Source organism: Rhinolophus ferrumequinum, chromosome 12 (genome assembly GCF_004115265.2).
Source record: "Rhinolophus ferrumequinum isolate MPI-CBG mRhiFer1 chromosome 12, mRhiFer1_v1.p, whole genome shotgun sequence".
Classification (NCBI taxonomy): Eukaryota; Metazoa; Chordata; class Mammalia; order Chiroptera; family Rhinolophidae; genus Rhinolophus; species Rhinolophus ferrumequinum.
In genome coordinates, this window is record NC_046295.1 from 50,385,809 (window position 1) to 50,398,344 (window position 12,536).

The 12,536-nt window shown below is 41.5% G+C and overlaps 1 protein-coding gene across 2 annotated transcripts in view; it reads left to right on the forward strand.

Annotated features, from left to right (window-relative positions):
• Positions 1-12,536, forward strand: part of NFX1 (nuclear transcription factor, X-box binding 1) — a 67,449-nt gene that overhangs the window by 2,260 nt on the left and 52,653 nt on the right. For both annotated transcript variants that reach the window (XM_033124140.1, XM_033124142.1), the window contains exons 2-4: positions 1,421-2,419; positions 9,455-9,613; positions 10,591-10,668. In XM_033124140.1, the coding sequence (XP_032980031.1) occupies positions 1,421-2,419; positions 9,455-9,613; positions 10,591-10,668 (1,236 nt within the window). The remainder of the gene's footprint in view (positions 1-1,420; positions 2,420-9,454; positions 9,614-10,590; positions 10,669-12,536) is intronic.

A 12,536-nucleotide genomic window follows, 5' to 3' on the forward strand; every position in this document is an offset into this window, starting at 1 on the left:
GGACAAATCCTGGATTGAGTGAGAGGTTACCCTATGACTTTTATGATCTCATTCAGTTATTTAATATATGTTTCTGTGGTACCAGCTGCCCAATCTCTGACAGTGTAGTGTAGTAATACTGTAAGTGTGTGGTGTCTAGAGCCACGTAGCTTGGGGTGGAATCCTGAATCTGCTTTAGAATACCCTTATGGCCTTGGGCAAATTACTTACTCTCTCTGTGTCTCAGTTTCCTCATCATGAATGTAAGGGTTAAATGAGTTAACACGTAAAGTGCTTAGAACTGCTTGGCACATGTTAAATACCTAATAAAGTACCTAACAGGCGTATTAAACCTGAAATCCACAGGCTCTGCCCTGCACCCATCTGTGATCAGGCCCGTGCGTTTCAGATAGTCTGTAGTCCTAACAGCAGTAGTAAAGCACCATTTTAACCACTTTGTACATGTTCCTAACGTGCTTTACTCTTCGTAGCAGCTCTTAGATGTAGGAATTGTTATTATCTCCATTACGTATAAGAAAACTGGGGTTAAGTAACTTGCATAAAGACACAATAAGTGATAGGCAGGGACTTAAACCCATGTCTTCCAGTCCCTATCAATTCTTGGTATATTCTATATGTTACACGTAGTTCTGACTTTGCTACTAACTAGTTTTAGGCAAATCATTTTGTGTTTGGGTTTTAGGGACTGAGTTGACTATACAAAGAAGCACCTTGCGGGGGATAAAACGAGTGGGTTGAAGGGGCATATGCTTAATTTTTGAGACTTTGAGATTCTGGACTATATTATGGATGTCATGTATGGAAAACCTAAAATATATTCCTGGGGGGAAGAGGTGGGAACTAATGTACTCACTATACTAAGTACCATCTATATAAAATCATGTTTAAATTTTATAGTAACCCTTTGAAATAGTATTATCATCTTTTGTCATGGATGAGGACCCTAAGGCTAAAAGCAACCAAATGATATCCCTAAGCTCCTAACATAAGTTGGAAGGCCAGACTTTAAACTAATTTTGGTTGATTCCAAAGTCTGTTTACTTGATATTTCACAATGCCACCTTAGAATTTTGAAAGACATATGGAACCTGCTGAGTGATGTCTCACCCCTGAACTATTTGCTGATCTTAAATTTTTTTTATAAAATAAGTGCATGTATAAGTAATGCCTCATGGCCCAGGTGAGCAGTTTTACTTAGCAACTCTCAGCGGTGGCTGTTGGTGAGGCTGTCGGACATGGGATGATCAGTTTCCACAAGCACCTTGAACCCATCGCCATCACAGGAAATGTAGGACTTACTGAGAGCCTGTTTTATAAAAAATATTTAAGAAAATAACTTCTAGATATGGCTTAGAGTCTCCTGGGCTTCATGGGCGACCAATTAATTTCTTTATTGGCATGTCTATTTCTTATGTTCTAGATACTTTAAAATTCAATACGGATGCTGCTGAATTCATTCCTCGGGAGAGAAAAAATTCTGCTCTAAATTGTGGGAATCAAAGGAGACTAGATTCTAATCGGATTGGTAGAAGAAATTACAGTTCACCACCTCTGTGTCACGTTTCCAGGCAAGTCCTTTATGATGACATCTCTACTGTTTATCAGCACAGTTATCATCCTTCAGGAAGCAAACCTAAGAGTCAGCAGACTTCTTTCCAATCTTCTGCTTCTAATAAATCATTCAAGAGCCTTCAGAATCAACCTGGACAGAAACTGAGGAGTGAAAAACAGCATATCAGAGTCAAGAGAGTACAAAGTCTCACTGACCAGACCTCAGATGCAGCTGGCTTAGAAAGCAGGGCCAGGTCAGAGAGTGGGACAAACCCTAGAGAGCACAGCCCTGCTGAAAGTGAGAAGGAAATTGTCGGTGCAGATCCCAGGGGAGCAAAACCCAAAAAAACAACCCAGTTTGTATACAGCTATGGTAGAGGACCAAAAATCAAGGGGAAACTCAAATGTGAGTGGGGAAACAGAATGACTCCCAAACCTGAGGATGCCGGACCTGAAAATACCAAACCTGTGGGGGTTATCCACCCTGACTCTTCAGACACATCCTTTAGAAAAGGAGTATTGGATGGGTCTGGGGCCAAACGCAACGAGCAGAGAAGACACTCACAGAAAAGGCCTCCCTGGGAAGTGGAGGGGGCCAGGCCACGACCAGGCAGGAATCTACCAAAACAGGAGGGCCAACGACATACAAATGCAGGACCCAGGAACAACATGGTCCCCATTCCAAAGGATAATCTTAATGAAAGACCAGCAAAATCCGTCTGTGACAATGGGAACTTGGCAGTCATCAACAAGTCTTCCAGAAGGGTTACTCCAGAGAAATGTGCCATAAGGAGGCAGGACCCTCAAGTACCATCTTTCCCCCGAGGCAAACAGAACCCTGTGCTAAAGAATGTGGAAACGCATACAGGTAAGTCTACCTAGAGGGGTGGAAATGTTTTGTTTTTTATTTTAAATTTCTGAATAAGTGATATATTTACACAACGTAGAAACCAGAAAGTATAAAAAGGTACCCAGTAAAAAAAAAATCTCTTTCTCTCCTTGTTCATCATCTGCCTGGGCCATGTCATCACCCTCTCCCTTCTCCAGTAAGTGGTAACCATTTACTTAGTTTTTATGTCATAAGCAAATACAAATAAGGAACATTTTTCTAATACATTTAGTGAGAGTTTTGAAAAATGCAAACATGGGGTGGTATAGATGTTTGTTTGCACGATTTGTTTTGAATTGTGAAAGCACAAATCGGGTAACGTCTCTCCACTGCCTCTCCTGGTTTCGGCCTACAGCATGTCTTGCCTGCTCGTCTGCAAGAGTTCCTAACTAATCTCGCCATCTCCAGTTTCTCTTCTAGTTCCTCTCCCAGCAGCATCAGAGAGGTCAGAGAGCGATCTTTCTAAAACTCATATTGAACTGTGTCATCCCCTTGCTTAATTTTGTTCACTTTTTCTCATCACCTACAGAGTCTGGCTTCTGCCTTACCCAACAACTCCATCTTCTGCTGCCTCAATCCCCACCACGTTTTATTCCCTGGACTCTATACCGTTTCATCTTGCCATACTGTTGCATGTATGGCTCCCTCTGTCTAGAATGTCTCCCACTCAGCTCACTGGTGAATTCTTACTTAAAAATGCAAAAGCTAGTATAGTCACATGTCCAGGAAAACTTTTCTCACCTCTGCAGATAGCATTAATCTTTTACAGCCCTGTGACATGTCTTTCTCTTACATATATAGATGCTTCCATTATAGCACTTACACTGGAAACCATCATTTGTTTATGTGTCAGTGCCCTCCACTAGTCTATAAGCTCCTTGAAAGCAGAGACTATCTTCCCATTTTTGTATCCCTGTTGCCTAACACAGCTCTTAAACATAGTAGGTACTCAGCTCTGATAGGAGGTTCTTCCTTACATTGAGCTGAAAACTTCTTTCCTATAAATACTGTCTATCCCCTGGTTCAAGTTCTGTCCTTGATAGGAGAGAGCAACTAGTCTCTCTCCCCGTAGTTTCCCTCCTCCTTATTGCAAATCAGCTTTCTGCAGTAGTGGAAGACTCTTCTCATTTTGCCCTGACAATATGTGTTTCATCTAGGCTAAATAGCTTCATTCTACTAGCTCTTCCTCATGGATCTTCACCATTCTGGTCTCCCTCCAGTTTAGTATGACATACAGCCTAACACATGAAGCCACCACCTGCCTGGGCCTGTTTTTACACTGGCCTATAGTTCTTCTAGTTCTCATTTGTTTCACCAGGCAGTCCTTCTTGGGACCTCAACTTGTGTGTGAACCAAGGCAATGTTATAGCAGAGTTATTTTTGAATTCTTAAGGCTGGTTTCCTATTGCTTCATAATGAATTACCCCAAATGCAGTGGCTTAGGATAACACAAATTATGTCAGAGTTTCTGTGAATCCGGGTCAGGAATTTGGATGTGAATTAGCTGAGTTCTCCACTCAGACTCTCACAGGACTGAAATTTGGTCAGGGATGCAATCTCATCTGAGGCATCCTCATTCATACTTACTGGTTGTTGGTAGGATTCAGTTTTTTAATGGGTGTAGGACTGAGATCCCCATTTTCTTGCTGGCTATTGGCTGGGGATCACTCGCAGCTTCTAGAGGCCACCTGCAATTCCCTACCGTATGGCCCTCTCTACAACATGGTAGTTTGCTTCTTCAAGGCCTACTGGAAAGCATCTGCTACAGATTCTTCAAATCTCTGACTTCTGTCTCTGATCACTAGACTTTTTAAAAAGGGCTCACCTGATTAGATCAGGCCCACCCACACTCGGGGAGGAGATTATATAGGACATGCACACAAAGGGGTGGGAATCTTGGACGCCATCTTTGCCTAACAAATCTCTCTTGGTTTCACATCCCCACATATTCATGAAAACACTTTATTCATATTTACTGAGGAAATACTATGTGTCAAGCACGGTTGTGGGTACTAGGAATACAGCACTGATGGATTTGCATTCTGGTCGGAAGACAAGGCAGAAAGCTCTTAAGTATTTACTCTATCTGGTGGTGATAAGGGCTAAAAGCATCTAAAGCAGATTGAGGACAGAGTAACAGAGGTGCTAGTTTGGATAGGTTGGTCTCTTTGATGAGGAGACATTTCAGCAGAGACCAGAAGTGCAGAAGCACACTATGTGGCGCTCTGGAGACGAGCATTCCAGGCAGGGAGTGAAGTAGGTGTAGGCTGGGGTGGGAGGGCAGCATTGTGAGCAATGAAGAGGGGCTTGGGAGAGGAGGTCAGGGAAATCACGGGGGCTAGAGCATGGGAGGCCCTTAGATTTGGTTCTGAGAAAGAAAATGAGAAGCAGCTTGAAGGTTTTGAGAAAAGGGATGGTATGATTTCCCTCACTCAACATTCTAAAACGATCGTTCAGCTTGCTGTGTGGAGAATAGGAAGCAAGGGACAAGGTGAGCGGCCGTTGGAGTAGTTCAGGTAGTGGATCACGGAGACTTGGACTCGGGCAGTCGTGGTGGGAGAGGTAAGAATTGGTTAGAATTTTAATGTATTTGGAAGGGCCAACTGACAAGATTTGCAGGTAGACTGGATGTTGGATGCAAGAGAATGAGAGCAGGGGAGGGTGAAACCCAGGGTTTTGTGCCTGAGCAATGTAGAACAGAATTGCCATGTACCGAAATGGTAAAGCCTGGGAGAGGAAAAGGTATTGTTTGTTTTTAAAACTTTTTAGTTTGGAATAATTTGAGATTTACAGAAAAGTTGCAAAGATAGTACAGAGAATTCCTAAATATCCTTCACCCACCTTCCTCTAATGTTAACATCTTACATAACTAACTCTGGTCCGTTATCAAAACTGAGAAATTAATGCTGGTACCACAGTATTAACTGAACTGCAGATTTTACTTGGATTTCCCCAGTTTTTCCACTAATGTCCTTTTTCTGTTCCAGATTCCAATCCAGGATACCATGTTGCATTTAGTCATCATGTCTATCATCTCCTCTGATCTGTGACGGTTTCTTAGCCATTCCTTGTTGGAAAAGATGTTTTTGCATGTTTTGCTTTGTCTACCCTTGTTCAGGAAAGAATTTGGTTAATTAAATTTGAGTTACCTATTAGATTTGCAAATGGATATGTTAAGTAGGGAGCTGGATATAAAATTCAGGGAAAAGATCTGGATTAGAGATTTAAATTTGGGAATTGTCAGTATAGAGATGGTGTTTAATGGACTAGTGAAGGTCACCTCAGTGTTGCTGGAGAAGAAAAGTTTGAGGATGGAGCCTCCTATACACCTCAGTGTTTCAAGGTTGGAAGATGGGGATCCAGCAAAGGAAATGGAGAATGAGTACCAATTGAACTACTGGTAGGAAGTGATACATGTTCTAAACACCAAGTAAAAAAAGAATTCAAGGAGGAGGGAGAGGTGGAATGTGCTAAATGCTGTTGATAGATCCAGAAAGATGACAACTGCGTATTGACTATTGTATTTGGCAATGTGAAGGTTATTGACCTTGATAAGAGCAGTTTTGGTGGAGAGTGGTGGAGATGAAAGCTTGATTGGAATGGAGAGAGAGGATCAGCCCAAATAGAAGTCTCCATGGCTATTTGAGAGTGGTCTTTGCTTGCTCTCATTTTGTACTGGGAGAACGTAGCACTGCTCCTGTTGTCCCAGACTGTCTGGATCCCTCATTCTGTGGTGACAAAATCCTTTATATCCTTAATCTGTTCCTGCTGTGTTCCTGCTCTTAATTGACTTACAGCCTTCTCTCAGTTCACCACTTTCCTACCGCCTTTCAGAGCCTGTGCTTTCCTTTATCCCACTTAGTTTCTGGAAGATGGGGAGAGCATACTCCTTCTTCCCCAGTGTCATTTCTAAACTATTCTCTCACCTTTGTATCAAAATCCCTGCACCATTGAACCTAATGCTACATCACCTTTTGGCCACATCACCTGTCATATTTCCTTATCTCTGTCATTTATTAGCCTCCAGGTCGCCCAGCCCCAGCCCTCATGTATTAATGCATCTAACCTATAACTTTTCTCTACCTCAGTGGTTCTCAATGTGTGATCCTAGCGCAGCAGCCATCAGCAACATCTGGGAACTTTTTAGAAAAGCATATTCTTGGGCCTCACCTCAAATTCACTAAACAGAAATTATGGGAGTGGGGCCCAGCAGTCATATCTTTTAACAAGCCTTCAGGTGATTCTAAGGCATGATCAAGTTTGAGAACTACTGATTTACCATAAATCCTGCTGTTATTCTGGGTGACGTTAGTGATCATGTGCATTGTGCCATCCTCAGGTTCTTTGCTCTTATCACCTGCAGTGACCTTCACTTTCATTCCACCTCCATATCCACTACCAAGAAAATAACCCTGGGGAGGACCCATCTCGGAAATCTTAAAGTCTTATGTTCCACTTGCTGACCATGAGTTCCTGTCCTTCTGCCTCCCTCAGTTTCTTCCCCCACTACCAGTTTTGCCAGCCTCCTACCTTTGTTCCCTCTCTAGGCGGGCCTTATCGTAGGGGATTTGAAGTATTGGCCTTTGCCAAGCCATTTGGCAGAATCCCATCCCTGGATGGATGATGCATTGTACCTTCCCTCCTCCAGATCTGGGTAACAGAATGCTATTCTGGGATATCATGTAATAGTGCAGATTTGGTGCTGCTGCAATTCTTTTGCCTTCTCAGGGAAGCCTTCCTGATGCCTCTGTTTGAAACTATATTTTCCCCACTGCCAGGATTCCCTGTCCTCCTTTCCTGGTTTATTTTTCCCCATAGCTCTTATCACTATTTGATGATGCTACATATATTCATTATTTGTTTATTGTTTCCCTTTAGATAATAGACTTCATAAAGGCAAAAAATTGTCTGTTTTGTTCGCTGTATATCCTTAGTGACTAAAGAGTGCCTGACACATAGTAGGTTTTCAATAAATATTTTTGAATAGTGGTCTCCAATCTCAGTTGGCTTTCATCACTGCCCATTTCCTCTTATTGACCTTGGTCAGCTGTCTTTCCCATTTTCATCTACGACTACTCCAAACGTTTTCCACTCTCATTCAAACCTGCTTAACATTCATGTTCCTCAAACCTTCCTAACATTCATCTCCCTCAATCTCAGCGGACCTCCTTGCCTCCTATTTCATTGAGAAAGAGGAGATCATCAGGTACAATTTTCTCAACTTTTTGCTCCCTTTCTGCAAACTCCAAGGCATCTGTGCCCATCCTTCCTTTATCTTTGGTTCTGAGATCTCCTTTATTTACTTTCATCATCCTTTTCACATTTACTATTCCAAGTTCTCAGCCTGAAGATCTTCCCAATCCTGTCCTACCCTCCACGAGAAAAACTTTCCTTTACGTGACCTACCAATAGTGTTTCCTTTCCTCCCATTCCGGTGTCATCAGCTTTGTTTCCTTTTTTCTATTTTGATTCACTTTTCAGTCCTCTGCCACCATTACCACCTAACTCAGAGAGCTGCTGGTAAGGTTATGAATGGTTTCTATTTGCCACATCCAGTGGACAGATGTATTTCAGTCCTTTTTATCCTGGATTTGCCTTTGAGTTTGATGCAAAGATGGAGTCTTGTTTGAAATGTAACTTCCTTGACTCATTTATTCCTTCATCCACTCATTTGATAAATATTTATCGAGCACCTGGTACATACCAGGAACTGGAAATATTAACAGTGAGCAAGGCGGACAAGATCCTGTCTCTACCTTACAGAGCATATAGTCTCAGGGTGTTTCTATTTTTTTTTTTTTTTGACATTAAATTGGAAATGCAAAGCAATCTTAGGAGAGCTAATATAACAGAAGGATTAAAATGTGAGCTTTTGAGTCCGGTAGCAGTGAGTTTGAATTTTGACATTTTAATTTCTAGCTTTGTGACCTTGGGTAAGTGATTTTACCACTTTGAGTCTCAGTTTCTTCAACTATAAAATGATACTCACATTACAGCCTTGTTAAGAGAATTAAATAATATGTGTAAAGTGCTTTAGCACAGCACTTGGCTAGGTGTATTTAAGGTTAGTTATTTTATTCTTATAACCTACTTGAACATGAAAACAAAATAATGTTGTGAGATAAATGCTAAAAGTATGTAGTCAAAAAATAAAAAAAATAGTCAACTATAATTGAAAATTAAAAATTATTTTTAAAATATTCAAAAAATCATATATATATATACATATATATATACACACATATATATACATACATACATACATACATACACACTCGTCTCTGAAAGCACCTGGCTATACTTAGGATAGAGAGACTTTGCTAAGATCATACGAGTATTTGGGGAAAAAGTCTGGAAATGGGTGAAGGTGTTGAGGAATAAATTGGGGAGGATTCTTACGATGCCATACACTGGTCTCTCACTAGATGGTGAGCTTCTGGAACCAGGGACTGTTTCCTTCAGTCTGGTAACCTTACTATGGGGCTTGTGGTGGGTGCCAAGCATATCTTTGTTGAGTGAATCAGCTATAGACTTTCAGGGCAACTACTAGAACCATCTCACTGCCATGGTTGTTGGAACCTGTCCAGGCTTAGGTTGCTTGCAGCTGACCATTCACAAGCCCCTCCTTAGCCTGAATCCATGGGTCTGGTAGGTCCAGAGCGTCCCAGATTCAGGAGGGCAAGGCAAGGCCCTGTAGCACGCTGCTCCTGTGGATGCTCAAGCTGTGTGACGAGGGGCATTTGGTTACTCTGGTTGGTTCCTGGGCAGTGTCTTGGCAATGCGTCCTCAACTGTGGGAATCCCCCCCACCTGCATGTGTACTCGCTCGGCCTGTCCCACAGCATATTCCTGCCCCTTCTTGGCTCAAACTCTGAACAACCGCCTTACTCAGAGTCAGACATCCCTTAAGCCTCTGTGTCTGGGTTCTTTTCTCAAATGCCTTGCCGATCCTTGGTTGCCTAAAGTAAGGACTGGTATTCTCTATTTGAGTTTATCTGTTTTGTTTTTTAAACAGGTTCTCTAGTTGAACAGCTAACTACAGAAAAATATGAGTGCATGGTATGTTGTGAATTGGTTCGCGTCACGGCTCCAGTGTGGAGTTGTCAGAGCTGTTACCATGTGTTTCATTTGAACTGCATAAAGAAATGGGCAAGGTCTCCGGCATCTCAAGCAGGTCAGTCATTTCCTTTTTCTGAGTAGTTATTCTTGCCCATTTGATATGTCCGCTTTTAAAATGCTACTTAGTAATTCCTCTTGAATATTTTATCTGCTGAGAGAGTAGGTGGTCTCAATCACATGTTTCAGATGACCAGTATTAAACTGTACATCTTAAATCAGCTGAACATAACAATATTAAAGTATATTTAGGTACAATAAAATCAGTCACTTCTACTGAAAATGGCAGCTGTTATCCAAGTAGCAACTATAGAAAACATTTCTTGGATAGTTTGCCTTAGAAAATTTATAGAAAGCAATTGTTTAATTTACACTTGGAATGTTGAAGTTGTTTTGCCTTTAACAAATCTCCTCCATAGTATTTTGTGGGCTTTTCCTAAAGGCTACTAGTATTTATGGGTAATGCAAATGTTAATAATATGGTTTTTGAACTGTGGCTCTTCTTGAAATTTAAGATATCTGGGTTTTCCTGTATGTATTCAAATATCTTTATTTTTTTTTTCAAGCCAAGATTCCGATAATGTTTACCTTTGCATTAGAAATATTGTAATAGAACATTATCACCACAAAATGAAATGATGATTATGTGATGTAGTGGAGGTGTTAGCTAAAGCTAAGATGGTAATCATATTGTAATATATAAGTGTATCAAAGCAACATGGTGTATACCTTAAACTCGCACAATGTTACATGTCATTTATATTTCAATTAAAAAAAGAACAAAATACCCACTTGGTTCATTGTATCTGATGTCCTTATAAATATAAGCCTAAATGCAGTATTTAAGCCGAGCATTCAGTATTGTGAATTTTTGTTTCTTTAATGTCTGATATTCTTAACATGGAAATTACTATCACTGCTTCAATGTTATGCCTTCCTGTAGGTTTAAATTTTTAAAAATTACATGTCCTTTTCAAAGGAAATTATTTTGGTTTTTTTCTCTCTCTCTCTTTTTTTTTTTTTTTTTTTTGGCAGATGGCCAGAGTGGTTGGAGGTGCCCTGCCTGTCAGAATGTTTCTGCACACGTTCCTAATACCTACACTTGTTTCTGTGGTGAGTTTTTTGCGTGCCTTGGAGTCTCTTCCACTTCGTGCATCAGTTCCCAGCCCAAGAGAGGTGGTCTGCTGGGCATCTTTTAGAAGTTACTAATAAATCTTCAAAGCTACAGGAGCTTACAAGACATGTGCATGTGATCCATTATGCAGCTAGAGTCACAGGTCTTTGTGCTCTTGGCAGGCTGTTCTGGAGAGGGGCCTTCACATCACGCCCATCAGGCTCATGCTACTTCTGAGCAGTAGTGCTGCCTTGGTCTTAGCTTAGACCAGAGCTGATCAGATGGCCGAGGCAGGTATAGACCTGGGCTCCTTCTCACCCATAGCTGTAACAGCTCTGATGTTCCAGATTTGAGCAGCATGAGTAAAGAGTAGTGTTGAAGTGTACTTTATTGTAACCCAAGGAATCAGTCATTGGTCTGTAATAAAGAGAGAGATTTTCATAGACCCGCATTATTAACTCAATCCTTGTGCTCTCTCTCTTTATGGAATGCTTCTTCCTGTTTTTGAATAGCTCAGTTCCCCTGTGTGTTAGGAAAAAACTTTCTGTGATCCAGATGCTCATTCCTGCTGCTAGCCTATTTCCTGCATGTCTTTCCCCGCCTCCCCCCGCCCCCCGCCCTTCCTGCCTATCTTTTAACAACTAACCTTTACTATCTGTTGTTCATTTTTCCAATTTTGTTTAAGCATGTCTACCTTCTTGAACCATTGCATTTTTGCTTCTGAACTTGTTACCTCACTGAAACTATATTCAGAAGTCATCAATGACCCCTGCCTGACCAAATCCAGAGCTGATTTATAAGTTCTTAACCTTTTGGCAACACAAGAGCCCTTTACACTTGACCATGCCCTTCTTGAGAGACTAGCTCTTCCTGTTTCTTTCTGCAAACTCTCCTTTTTCCTTTTTTTCTAACTAATTGCTCATATTTCTCCTTTCCCATTACTTAACTAGCAGCAGTCAATTTCCCTACCTCATATATCTCACCTCATCTCCCCCTCAAGTCCTGCTCTAACGCCTCTACTGGCCAAAACTCATCTCCACAGCACTAGAAAAGCTTCCCTGCCTCTGGGCTTTCTTGCTCCAATACAGTGCCCTGGTTTTCCCCAGCCATGTTTCAAAGGCTCCCCCTCTTTTCCCTGATTCTAAATGGTTTTTAAAGTTTTTTTTTTTTTTCTGCCAAGGTTCTGCATCAGACCCTTTTTTTGCTCCCACCCCACTCGGGTCTCATCTACTCCTCTCAACTGCCACAACTGCCATCGCCAAGTCCTGACTGCTCTTCTGATGTTCTTAACCTCTTGTTGGAGAATATTGAAAGAATAGAGGAGGATAACTCAAGCTTTTGAGTTTGTGTGACTGACAGGAATGGTGTCGCTGACAGAAATAGGGAACACTGAAGAGGGAGGGGTCTTAGAGACCCCTTTGGTCGCAGGTGTAGGCAGTTTGAGGTGACGGTGAAACTGCGAGCACATGTTCAGCAGACGGTTGGACATATAGGACTGAAATTGAGGGTTCAGAGCAATGCAGAAAAAGATTTGGGGATCACTGGCCTTTAGGTGTATTAAACTTCACAGCATGAATAAGATTTCTGAAAGAGACAAGCTAGAGAGAAAAGCAGAGCCCAGGGACTGGGGACAGACTGACGTGGAGGCTGTAAACCGTCCAAGTGAGGATGAATTCTTCAAGGGCAAGGAGTTGTGTGCCTCAATTTTCCTCCTCTTGCCTCTATGCTAAGTTCATGGAAGATGCTTACTAAAGATTTGCAGTGACATTGATTATAAAAATACAGCTCTTTTATGCCTACCTTATAGCTTTAGAATAGGCGAGTTCCTACTATCCAGGTTACTTACGTCTTTTCCATCTCTTACTGC